Source organism: Epinephelus lanceolatus, chromosome 19, assembly GCF_041903045.1.
Source record: "Epinephelus lanceolatus isolate andai-2023 chromosome 19, ASM4190304v1, whole genome shotgun sequence".
Classification (NCBI taxonomy): Eukaryota; Metazoa; Chordata; class Actinopteri; order Perciformes; family Serranidae; genus Epinephelus; species Epinephelus lanceolatus.
The window spans coordinates 22,260,784-22,274,087 of record NC_135752.1 but is presented as its reverse complement, the minus strand read 5'-3'; the positions used below and the strand labels follow the sequence as shown (position 1 = coordinate 22,274,087).

At 40.1% G+C, this 13,304-nt stretch overlaps 1 protein-coding gene across 2 annotated transcripts in view; it reads right to left on the bottom strand.

The window, feature by feature from the left end:
* Nucleotides 1-13,304, bottom strand: part of rabgap1 (RAB GTPase activating protein 1) — a 104,627-nt gene that overhangs the window by 33,720 nt on the left and 57,603 nt on the right. For both annotated transcript variants that reach the window (XM_033647397.2, XM_033647398.2), the window contains 2 exons: nt 6,096-6,209; nt 413-487 (listed from right to left, as the gene is read on the bottom strand). In XM_033647397.2, coding sequence (XP_033503288.1) covers nt 413-487; nt 6,096-6,209 — 189 coding nt within the window. The remainder of the gene's footprint in view (nt 1-412; nt 488-6,095; nt 6,210-13,304) is intronic.

Genomic DNA, 13,304 nt, shown 5'->3' with positions numbered 1-13,304 from the left:
GCACAGAAATAGAAACTGTATTTTGAAAAGTAACTGAAGCTGTAAAATAAATGTAGTAGATTTAAGAGTACAATATTTACATCTAAGATACTGTAGAGCAGAAATATGAAATTGCATGAAATGCAAGTACCTTGACTTTTTACTTGAGTAAATGCATTTAGTTACATACCACCACTGCCTACCTCACATCCAAAATATTTCTCAGACTGTTCTTGTGCAGTAACAGTACACATGCCTATCATATCTTACACTGAATATACTAAAGACAAGACATTCAAAGTAAGCCAGGCCAGTCCTTCAGCACTGCAGAATGTCAGAAAAAAGATACAGATGTCACATAAAAACAAAACAGTCCCTCTCAGCTCTTGAAAGTGGATTAAAAAGGATAGGGTAGGATTGTTGTTGAACTCACGTGCAGCAGCAGCACAGCAGCCAAGAAGGATTGTCCCTGGCAGTAGCCAATCTCCTCGTCATAAACAGAGTAAGCCTGAAGGAGAGCACAAAGGCAAACGGGCACACGGTTAATAAATAACTTTCACAGTCAATTCAAAAATTGATGGAGGGGGGAATAAATGATGATATGATCCTTTGCAAGTGAAGCCTGCAGCTGATTCAAACCAATATTTTTACAGGTACATTTAACAGTATTCAGGAGATTCTTCAACTTCTGTGATTTTTGTGTCCCTAACAGAAACAAGAAAAACAAACTACACCTCTTAGTTTTTATTTTTGTCACACTTAGTCGACACCAAAAGGAACAGACAAATTAAGTGATTAATGTGTCATCATTTTTATCATATAAAAAGGTGCCTTTTATGTGTTCATGTGGGTTTTCGCTATATTTCTTTAGTTCCTGAGCCAGATTGTGTCATTCAACCCTACTTGATTTGAAATTTTATATATATACATACATATATATATATATATATATATATATATATATATATATATATATATATCCCAGCTAACACTGGGCAAGAGGTGGGGTACACCCTGGACAGGTCACCAGACTATCACAGGGCTGACACACAGAGACAGACAACCATTCACACTCACATTCACACCTGCGGGCAATTTAGAGTCACCAGTTAACCTGCATGTCTTTGGACTGTGGGAGGAAGCCGGAGTACCCAGAGAAAACCCACACTGGCTACGGTAACATGATGGCTTCTCATTCGGAATGACATAAATCTGAATGAAATCATTCGGAATTAAAGTCTTTCCAGGTAGTTTACATGGGAAATATTCATTCAGAATGAGGGTTTACACAGGAGATCAGTTCAATCGCCTTTATTCAGGTCTGCGCAAGGTTTGGGGCAGGGAAGGTTTCTGATTGGATAGGGGGCGGGGCGGATGTTACGTATTTACGTTTACCGGAAGAAAACACTGTAGTCCTCGCTCCGGATAACAAGATGCTTGACGATGCCATTCTTAGTGCCTTTTTCGGGCGTGTTTTGCTTATATTCTTGAAGCAGCAGTACGACAACAACCTTGTTCTGCTAATGCTTTGTCTGTTGAGGAAGAGAAGAGAGGTAGAAGACCGTGCTGTGGCGAATGGAAACCGGTGAGTGCAACGAGTCCGACTGCTCTATCTCAGCCCGTTGCTATGCAGCCCGTTGCTATGCGCGCTATATACATCATCGCCCCAGAAGGGCAAGGAAATGAGCATGCGCAGAAAGACCGGAATGAACTTAAAGAGGAATGAGTGTATACATGCACACAAAATTCTTTCATTCGGAATGACAAACGGAATAAACCACCCCCTTTAATCGGATTTAATTTTCAATCGGAATGACCATTTTTCAATTGGAATGACCGTTTACATGACCACTTTTAATCGGAATGGCCTTTCATTCCGATTAAAAGTGGAATTAAACTGTCCATGTAAACGTACTGACTGACATGGGGAGAACAAACTCCACATAGAAGGGCTCCCCCACCACAGGTTCAAACAAGGAACCCTCTTTTTAAAGTAAGGATAAAAAGAGGTGATAAAGTAATGGTTGAGAATCAAACAGAGAAAGGATTAATAGTAAATAAATAGAGGGGGAAATATAAAGTAAGCTAGTATGATAATGCATAAACACACATGCATGGATAAACCTACATATCTGTCCATATTTACACCCGTACACAAATGTAGAAAAAAGAAAAGAAAGAAATTACTCTTTAAAACCCTTTAGGGCAGAGTCCTTCATCACTGTTTAAATATGATCCTCACATGTACTCCATTTATTCCACTATTTTAAAAATTCTTGCTCTTGATTTCTGATTCTACAGGTTATTCTTTCCATTTCTGAAATGCTGTTTACCTTTATCTTCCACTTATTAAATGATGATTGAGAGGGTTTTAACCAGTTCCTCATCATCTGTTTTCATGAATCAGAGCCTGTTTAATTCAGACATTTTTCATGTAATATTACCTTCCTCTTTGCCATGAAAAGCACACCTGTCCCTCTGGGTTACTGTCATTTCCACCTCACGCCACAAAATGCCAAAACAAAAGTCAAGGAGGTTGTTTCTTTTTGAGAGTTTGAATACTTTGTGACCACAGCAGTAGTCCTGTGACAGGACATCACTAAGGGAAAGTTAGCTCCATGAAGGGAACTGAAACAGGAAGAAATTGAGGTAAATTCTTTGTAAAATCAATAATGTGTTCATTGGCTGTCATTTCCGAACTGCTCATATTTCCTTTGAATGTACAATTATTAAGAAAAACACTTCTGACATAGTGCATTTCTTGTATATTTAATGCTAACACTAAAACTGACAACAGCAGGCCAATATATGATTTTTAAAAATGTGACAAACTATCATTCATACAACAGTCGATCCCATCTCCGTTTATTGTGATGGAAAAGACATACGGTAATGGAAATAACAATCTCAGTGTTTTGTAACTGAAAATATTGCATCAATACATTTCTCTGAATATGTGTTAGTTTCTCTAAAGTGTTCCAGACATAAATGGACCATCGTTGAAGAATGACCCATTTATGATTTCAACGCAGAATCAAATAATGCAATTTAATATGAAAGAGAGAAGAAGAGCCAAAGTCAAAACGTTGTGGGTAATTTCAACAAAAACACCAAAATATTTTTCTCTCAGGAGCTGGCAAACCGGCCCGGGGCAAGTTTAGTGTCCGTAAATACTGAACTTGTATTTGACAGGTAGTGAAAAAGATGGCTCAAGCTACACTGGAAGCTTTACGCTGCCTTAAATCAAACAGAATACAGAGAAGTAGAGTAATTACACACACACAAATACAGACTGACGTTGCAAACCACACGTCATATCAGTCAAATATAACTTGTATGAATATTTACGTCATGAACTCAGAGCAGATTTGTTTGGCTACAGAGCACTTGAGTGATATTGTACAAGTCACTCAGAGTAATATCTGGTCATTTTTATTCCCTTTTTAGAAATCTAAAGTTGTTGAAGTTTGTATTCTGTATTCTATCAAACATACTTGGCTGTTTTGTGAAGGGCCTCATTACGGGGTTTAAAATAGCACTATAAGAGGACATAGATGAGTTAAGTGTCTGAAGTGAGGCACAAAAGAAGTAAAAATGACCATTAGACTGTATAAAAGTCAAACAGAGAGGAAAAGACAAAGAGAGGGGACGTGAAGGGTCGGAGAGAGATGCTGGCATCGAGGAAATGGCGCAAATGTGAGGGGAGGGAGCAAGAGAGAGTCATGGCCTACTGAGCTACAAACACAAATAATGAGAACAAGTCAAACGGACAAAGTGTGGATCAATCCACACACAGAGGAGAGGGTGGGCCCACTGAATTATTCAAACACACCTGAGGAGGTGCTTGTCTCGGAGAGAGATGGATGCCCTCACCTGAGTTATACATAATGAATGACACGAAAACAGCGAACAAACTGCAGCCAGGCCACTCGTGTGGGATTACAGAACTATATGGGCTGAAATGTGCCTCCACTGTATGTGCACGTGTTCATTCTCATGAGAAAGAAATGTGGCACTTCAAGATCAATACATATTTTGTGACAAGTTGCCAGGTTTGCGTACATGCGTGTGTGTGTGTGTGTGTGCTGTGCCGCTGTGTGAGGGTCAGCTGTGCAGCAGGACTGATTATAGCAGAGTCTAGTGTGTGTGAGTTTGTTCGATTGGAAACTTATGTTGCTTTTCTTGACAGGCACTGAACTCGCTGAACCACCCAGAAACAGAGTGGCTGTTCAGGTAATTAATGAACAGTTGCCTTTAGCGCCAACAACTCTCACTACTGCTCTACAGACTTTGTCATCAGACCTACTGTAAAGCAGGTCATTTATACAATGATGACACTGTATCAGAGAGAAACATGTGATTCCATTTCACATGCATATCGCTTTGATAGGCTCTAGCGATGAACATCAGAGCTTCCAAAAGACTAATTGTTTGTCTCCAATTACAGTTTTATAAGACGAAATCATCCACAGAAATAATATGATTATAAATGTGTGTCAGGGCCGCAGTATTCATAACAAATTCCTCCCGAAAAACACTTGTGACAGAGGCTGAATGTTATAAACTAATCCATGGCGGACGGGTTGTAGAAATTCCACCAAGTTTAGTTTTTATTTGTTGTTTGTTTCCATGTTTATCAATATTTTACAGATGTATTTTCAGGTGCATTTGTTGCAACTCCATGCAAATTAAAGGGCCTATCCCAGCTGTCATTGGGCGAGAGGTGAGGTGCACCCTGGACAGGTCTCCAGACTATCACAGGGCTGACACATAGAGACAGACAACCATTCATGCTCACATTCACACCTACGGACAATTTACATTTATATCACACCAGGAATAACCGGGGAACTCAGTTCGATTGGGCTGGGTATGCTGAAAAATTTCACACCTTCATTCGGTTCGGTTCACTTTCACACTGCACGTTTTAAAGTGTGCCTAACCACCTGGACAATGTCACGCAGTTACAACAGCAGAACAGAAACAGAAACAGAAAAAAGCAAGAGGAAGAAGAAAACCTGGCTCATTGACCGGCCAGGACCGAAAACGGAAATCCATCCACTTCAGCCAGCTTGGTCACCACAAAAACACCACACAAAAAAGTGCACTGCGCTCTACGTCACTTCGTCAATTTAGTTTGCTGGATAGTCCGTTTGCAATTCCCACTGTAAGCGAACCACACCAGGGTTCAATTGCAAGTGAACCAAGACCCCCAGTTTTCAAGCAGACCAGGGTTCACTCGTTTGGTCCACACCAGAGTTCGAATGAGCATTCACACCACTCCCAACAAACCAAAATATCCGTGGAAGCGGACAAGGGTTAGTTTAAAGCGGACGAAATAGCGCCAATGTGAATGCGTCATAGAGACAGACAACCATTCACGCTCACATTCACACCTACAGCCATTTTAGAGTCACCAATTAACCTGCATGTCTTTGGACTGTGGGAGGAAGCTGGAGTACCTGGAGAAAACCCACGCTGACACGAGGAGAACATGCAAACTCTGCACAGAAACCTTTTGCTGTGAGGTGCCAATGCTAACCACAGCACAAAACATAAATGTAACCAATAAATACATTTGATCCAATTTTAAATTTTAAAGTTTTTTGCTCCTGAAATCCATCCTGAATCCACCGTTCTGCTGGGATCAGGATAGTCCTGATTTTGGGATACAGAGATATCCAAATCCTACTAAAAAGTTTTTAACAACACATACTAACAGTTGGATCCAGATCACAACCAAGACTGAATATTGTGATCTACTCAGATTTCTCTTTCTTATTTTTCTTCTGGACAACCCATTTTCAAGATCCGATTTAATCTAATACCCGAATGTCAATCAGTTTGCTTCTCAACAACTGGGCCCAGATAAAGACAATACATGCTTGTTTCTGCAGTTGCTCTACAAGAGGTTTACAGCTCCTGTGGCTTATAAACAGCTGTAGCTGTTTGTGAAGCTTTGTCCACTGCGCTGATTCCTTTTAATTTGTCATGTTTGACTGGCTCCATAATGCCCTGTGTTGACTTTGAAAATTTAATTTAAACATCCTCTAGCATCGGTGTGTCTGTGTGTGTGTGTGTGTGTGTGTGTGTGTGTGTGTGTGTGTGTGTCCCACCTTGCAGATCTTGTAGAGGGAGTCTTGTCCATCTCCTCCAGTGTCTTTGAAGTAGTCATGAGCTGGGAATGTCCTGTTAATGTCCCTGGTGATGGCACTGTCCTGAGGGGACTCCTAATAATGAGACAAAGGAGAGCAGACAAAAAGATCAAGGTGAATAAAAGAAGTGTGGATGGTGTGTCACAGAGAGGGAGATTCATCCAGTAAAGAATCCACAAGAAGTTTTATTAGACAGCTGCTGGGAAAAAAATCCCTCGAGGTCCAGCAGCGGTCAGTGTTTCTCAGTGTGCAGTGCCAACACGCTGTTGAGATTTACAGTGCAGGTCAGGATGAATTACGGGTGGCACAGAGTGTTCTCTTCCACAGTACAGGCTGTGCATCTCTCCCTGTATCTCTATTAGTCTTATTCTGTCAATTTTAGCTCTAACGGTAATTCATTTAAAACCTGACAGGTAATTATTACGTTACTAAAGCTTAGATAAAGAGAACTAACAATAGTTACTAATAAAAAAGATCTGACAAACGGTGAAAAAGTAAAACTGACAACGACAAAGAAATCATGTAACACAAAGAGAGATTCATATTATCTATCACCAAGTTTTCACTGACACAAATAACATACTGACAATTCTCCCATCACCGGTCGTGGGACTAAAAAAGTCAAGCATTGCCTAAAATGGAGATACTTTGTGAAATATAATTTACTTATGACATACTGCACATAACTCTTTGCACTCGGTACTAAGAAAATCGCTGACACATTGCTCTACTTGAGAGGAATATCAACAAGGAGGTCGTTTAGAAGAAAAATAACCAGAGACCGAAATACTGTATTGTATAACAGCAGGCTGATAAGAGGGTGCTTGGCTTTCATCGTCACACCTTCTACCAACAGCAATCTGAACTGTAACAGAGTGAATCAACAAGACATTTTGCCTGGAGAGTGTAATGGATGGATGATAAGGACAGAGTTGTTTGGAGGTGAGAATGAAAATGTATGCACCAGGAAAAAAAAAAAAAAAAAAAATCACACAGGAAAAGAGCTATCAGCAACATAACATGAGGGATCAAGGGTGCTGTTTTGCTGTGCATGTGTACTTTTTCTTAAAAGCACAAACTGATATGATCCTATTTGGGCTAAGTGATACAAATCTATAATGAGAACTGGATACAGGGCCCTGTTTATTCCTATGAAAGTTCCCCACGAAGCCAACAAAGTTCATCTTCCTGGGTATAAAATTACCCGCATCTAGGGCTATTGTTGAGCCCATACAGTAAGTGCCCTATAGACTCTGCTGCTATTTTCCAGTTTAGCCCTCCTCTGACTTAAATGGGAATAAAATCGTTCAGTCTTGTGGCTCTTCTAGACCTTTGAAATGTTATCTGACTGAAAGGATCAAATCCCAATGGTGAAACAAGTTGATTTTTTTGTAGGGGTTGTGACAACTGATTTACAGATGTCTCTTTCCTAATGTAAGTCTATTGGAGAAAGTCCTGGCGTCACGTGACGGACTTAGAAGTTGTAGTTACATGGTTTGTCCACACATCTTCCCACTGGCAGCACGGAAGATCTATACAGCCAGCATAGTTTCAAGGTGGACACCAAAGATTAGTGTCACCATTTCAGTATCTGACTAAATATCTCTTCTGTTACTGAAGTATGACGTTAACTAATGGCCAGAATTTATGCAGAATAATATAATGTCAGAGTGAAGTTGACCTTTGATCTTTTGGATATAAAATGCAATTACTACATCATTATATCTTTTTAGACATTTGTGTGAAGTTTTGTTATAATTACCATAAAATTTCTTGAGTTATGGCCAAAAACATTTTTTTTTTGTGTTACACTGACCTTGACCTTTAATCTTTGACCACCAAATTCTAATCAGTTCATTCTACAGTCCAAGTGAATGTTTGTGCCAAATTTAAAGAAATTCTCTCAACGTGTTTTTGAAAAATCAAGTTCACAAGAATGAGACAGACATGGTCACAGTGACATTGACCTTTGACCACCAAAATCTAATCAGTCCATCAGTGAGTCCAAGGGAACATTTGTGCCAAAGTTGAAGACATTCCCTGAAGGAGGGAGTTAATGAGATATTGTGTTCACGAGAACGAGACGAATGAAAGGTCACACTGACCTTGAACCTTGACCACCAAAAACTAGTCCATTCATTGTTGATTCCGAGGGGCCACATGCACCAAATGAGAAAAAAATCCCTCAAGGCATTCTTGAGATATCGACTTCACAAAAATGGGACACATGTACATCAAATATTATGTTTTCAGGTTCGGACAACCCGAAATATAATGCCTCTGGTTACAGCTATCATCAGTGCGGAGACATAAAAAAAAAAGATAATGTGTCGACACAAGATCAGAAGAGATTGTTTACAGTAAAGAAACACCGATACAAGTACAGAGGCATGTCCATATTCCCAACTGCATACAATATATACACAAGCCCGGGGCAACATACTTCTCTGGGATATCCCTCCACTATGATGACAAAGCACAACACAGTAGAAATACCACATACCCACACACACAGCCACAGATCAGTAACTACTCTACTAACAAAGATTAATCACCCCTCATTTCATTATTGATGTCCAGTGTATTTGGAACAAACAGCTTGTAAATAAGTAATGCTACTCCAAGACACCCCGGCCATTACATGACAAATCAAACACACATTTAAACACATCTTCATATAGTGTTTGTAGGTGAAGTGGCTCTGAAGTTTGGACTGTATGTCATGTGATGTAATATGAAAATGGGGCATATATTTGATTTTGCAGGCAGAAATCCATTTTGGCAACCTTTGTAGACCGGTGCTGCAACCCTGCTTTTATATTATCAGTGAATAATGAGAAAGTCGGCAAGAGCAAAGGAGGGTTTCCATTCAATCAACAGCTAGTAATAATAATGCCTCACAAAGTTTGTGTTAAATGAGCGAGTTAATGTGATCCTCCATTGATCCGTGTAGTAACATTTTCCACTACATGTCAGAGAGCACTCCTTTAGTTTTTCAGCATCCTGTGCCTTGTTCAAAGGCACTTTAGTAGGACTGAAGCTTACCACCAGTTCTTGCAGGGGCTTAAAATCCCTACTATGAAAACCAAAGTGCATGTAAGTTAAAGCAGAAGTCCTTGAATTTAAATCACCAATATTTTTTTAAGTCTCTTGTTCTCTTTGTAGCTAATTATACCCTCTTGGTCTCTCTGTTACTGTACCCATCAAGTCCCTCCCACTCCTTTATTCAAGGTTTCTGCTCCAGCTCCCACAGAGGAAGACAGTGAAACAAAAATAATGTGAGTAAAAGAAGAAATGCAGGAAGAAAGGAGTACTAAAACAAAGTGAGCTAATGGGGATCAGAGGCCAACACCAGGAGGCTATTTTTTTTTAAAGTCCATTCCAAAACTTCCACCACACCCTGTAACTCATGGATGCTTAAGGAAGTTTGAGTAATGTTGATTGTTAAGAGTAATTTTGCTCAGAGAATGACCCATCCCTCGGTTGTTATACAGTTGGTGTTTACACAGTATTATACAAATGGTGCATTAATCTATTGGTCAATCAACAGAAAAATAATCAGAACTATTAATCTAACCAAAACATTGAAAATTGCTGCAATTTTTCTGGTTCCAGCTTCTCAAATTGGAGGATTTGCTGCTTCTCTTGGTCATTTATTACTGTAATCTGAGAACCTTTGGGTTTGGACTTTGGGAAGTTGTAATTTGCATTTTTTCCACTATTCTTTGACATTTTATAGATCAAATGATTAATCAATTAATCAAAAAGCCATTGGTAGATTAGGGGCTCATCACAAAGAATATCAGTAAAGTTCAACCGGGGTGAACTTAAGGCTCTGATAAGGTGCACACAGGTGCTCCAGAAGACTCGATCTAGAAATTGGTATTGATGCATTTCAGAGTGCAGGGGTGGCATTAGTGTGACCAGTGTGAAGAGCCCATTACACTGGGCTACAGTCTCAGTGAATGATAAGGATCCATGTTTATACAAGCACCACTTAGCCATACTTATCTGAAGTGCTGAGAGCATGTACAAAGACCTCTGACATAATGGCCAATTAGCTTCCTCTCTGTCTGTGTGTCTATTCAGTTAAAGCGAGGTTTGGAATGAGGGTAGCGTGAGAGGGGAGAGAAAACATATCCAGTGTCTCATGGTAGTGCACGGAAGTGTGCGAGCGAGTTCAAGCCATTGAGAGAAAGACAAATAGAAGAGAGAGATAATGCTAAGGATACTGTATCTCTATGGAAATGTATGTATAAAAAGACAGTAAAGGACAAAATGTATTTAAATATGAATTTAATATTATGGCTTTGAGAGATACTTAAAAACTCAACCCATGTAGGCTTTGAATGTGGCTATAAAGGGTAGGCTGTAGCTGGTCACCTTGGACTGAGTCGGTTACAACTAGGGCTGCCCCCTAATAGTCAACCAAACATTAGTCGACCAGAAAGGTCATTCGTCTGCAAGATTTCAGTGGTCGCTTAGTCACAGAAAAAAAAAAAAAAAAAAAAAAAAAAAATCAACAAACAAACATGAAACTCTATGAGGAGCTGCGCCTTGTCAAAATAGATCAAAGTCTATATGACCGGATCATGTGGGAATTTAATTTGAAAGGACAGACACAGGAAGTGGCCACGCTCAGCAGTCAGACAGAAGTCACGTTAATTTCCAGGGCCGGTACCTGCGGTTATTCCACAGGCTAGTAAATAACATGTCGGGCAGGAAATCCAAAGTGTGGGATCATTTTGAGAAGGTGAAGGACGAACCCAACGTGATATGTAAACTCATCTTCATTGGTCGACTACAAACATGACGTATCATCTGAAACATGGAAGTAGCTACATGTCCGTTAGCCACTTAGCACAATCATTACTGCTTTGTTGACAGCGTCATTAACAGGGGCTAAATTAATATCATAAATATGCGGGTGACTAGTCAACTAGTGGCCCTAAATGACGACTATTGGTCAACTAGGAAAATACTTAGTCGGGGGCAGCCCTAGTTACAATGCACTCTGAAATCTCTTTTGCGGCATAATGGACCTTTGCCCTTAAAAAGATATTTAATAAAAATATCTCTAAAACATGTATCCACTACTTTCATCATAATCGCTACGGTATATTAATCACTACTTATCTCGTGTGCCAGAAACTGTACATGTTTTATTTTTTTGGACGTTTCTCCAACATCGTCCTATTGCACAAACTTGTTTAATGACACATCGTGTCAGTTGAAAGCTGTAATAAGAATGTTGCTATTGCAAAGGTGACAAATTTGTTTTGCCACAGATCTCTTTGAAGCCAACGGTCTAAGCCCCAGTCAACAGTTTACCCATCCTTGAGAATCAACAACAAATATTGTGGCAGGTATGACCTAACAAACCCAGTGGATGCGTCGGAGCACTGTTTCCAGTAGGGCAGACACCTTCTGGTCGGTCAATATGATCCTATTCGACCAAATTCTCATTGGTCGGACAAACGCTGGTGTTACTTGAATCAGCATAAGTGCTTTATCGTAGGCAACTGGATACGATATAGCACTTATGATTACCATGACCTGGATGACTGAGAATCTTCACCAACTACTTGAATAAGGCCACCTTGGCACTTTCTTTCCCAGCTGAAACCACCAGGTGCTCTTCTAAAAATGCCCTGCTAGGAGTGCTTGAGGGCATTTTGGAGACATAGCGTTTTTTTCTGCTTTGGTTGCATCTGATTGCTATGATACAGAATACCTTAAGAAATAAAAATGTTGGAACAAGGTAGAGTAGGCTACTTGCTGAGTCGGCCCTTGCTCTGGATGAAAGTAAGGCTGAAATACGGAGAGAAAGACGACAAAGCCATCGGTCTATGAGGCCAGCAGTGTTAAATTTTCCTTCCACTGTGTCCAGCTCTTGTACATGTAGGATGTGACAGTTGGTCATTCTGGTATTTGTCCCACTCCTCTCAGACTGTGACTTGATAGCTGGGTATAAAGTGACAGTGATGAGCGGCTGCAGCGATTTTACCCAAAGATGTAAAATGTGCAGCACTCGGTTGTCACACTACCGGTGACTGTTGCACAGTGTAAATACTGCATTCTCATTGCAAAGAATTAAAAACATATGCAGGCCTCAGGAAAAAAACACTTGGGTGCACACAATGCTAACAGGGAGAATGCACTCAGTGAACTGTGGCCGATTTAGTTTATTCACAGATAATATGCAGATTTTTTTTTTCCTATTGACGAATCAATTGGTTGAATTTTAGTCAAGCAAGATTTTCTTTGTTTACTATCATAGTAGTAATGTACAGAAATCAAAGAAAACTGAATGGAAGTGAAGGAACAAATCATGTTCTTTCTGGCAGGCGTAAAATAAAAACTCTTCACTGGGGGTAAGACCAAAATGGCAAAGCCACTGTGTCTGTATCTGTGTGTGTTTGTGAGTGCGTCTAAAGCTAGGAATAAAGTACCGGAGTAGGGCTTCCGTGGGAAGGCTGAGTAACTGGCCCTCTATTGTTTATGTCCCTGATTTTCTCTGACTCAACACAATGGCTGACATGTCATTCTGTTATTCTTTCTCTGCTCCTAAAGGACCCTGCTGAGATGCCAAGAGAACACGAGGTAATATTCATCAAGCTCAATACAAGCCTTTCTCCCCCAGAAAACAAGCCAGAGTGCTTCACTTAAATTATGTCACTGGATTCAAACTCGTAGAGAATGTGACAGTACCTTTAAAGTGTAATGAGACAAGCTTTTTACTTTAACGAATCATTATGAGGTAAATGTTGATTGCACAATGTAATGGCTACAGAATAATGACATCATCTGCGTTTAGATGGGTTCCCTACAGTATAAGCCTTGCTTTCATTATGCAATTCTGTCTGCCACCAGGTAGGATCTCCCTGGAAAATGAAGGCTTGATTTATAGCTCAAAGGAAGTGTGTAAACCATTGCACAACCAAAACAGGAAGAGGACAGTGCTTTTGTTTCCCACAGTAGCTATCGGTAGCTACCCCCAGTTACCAAAGAGTATCAATGTAAGTTCTTTGCAGTTGCTACCCCCAGTAGCGAAAATGGCAGATGGTGGAACAACAAAAGTAATTGTGGAAATGCTACCTGGCAAAAGTAAAAGAGCCCCGTTGCTAGGCTCTGAGAAAACTCGAAAGTGATCCGGTTGTCTTTGCAACA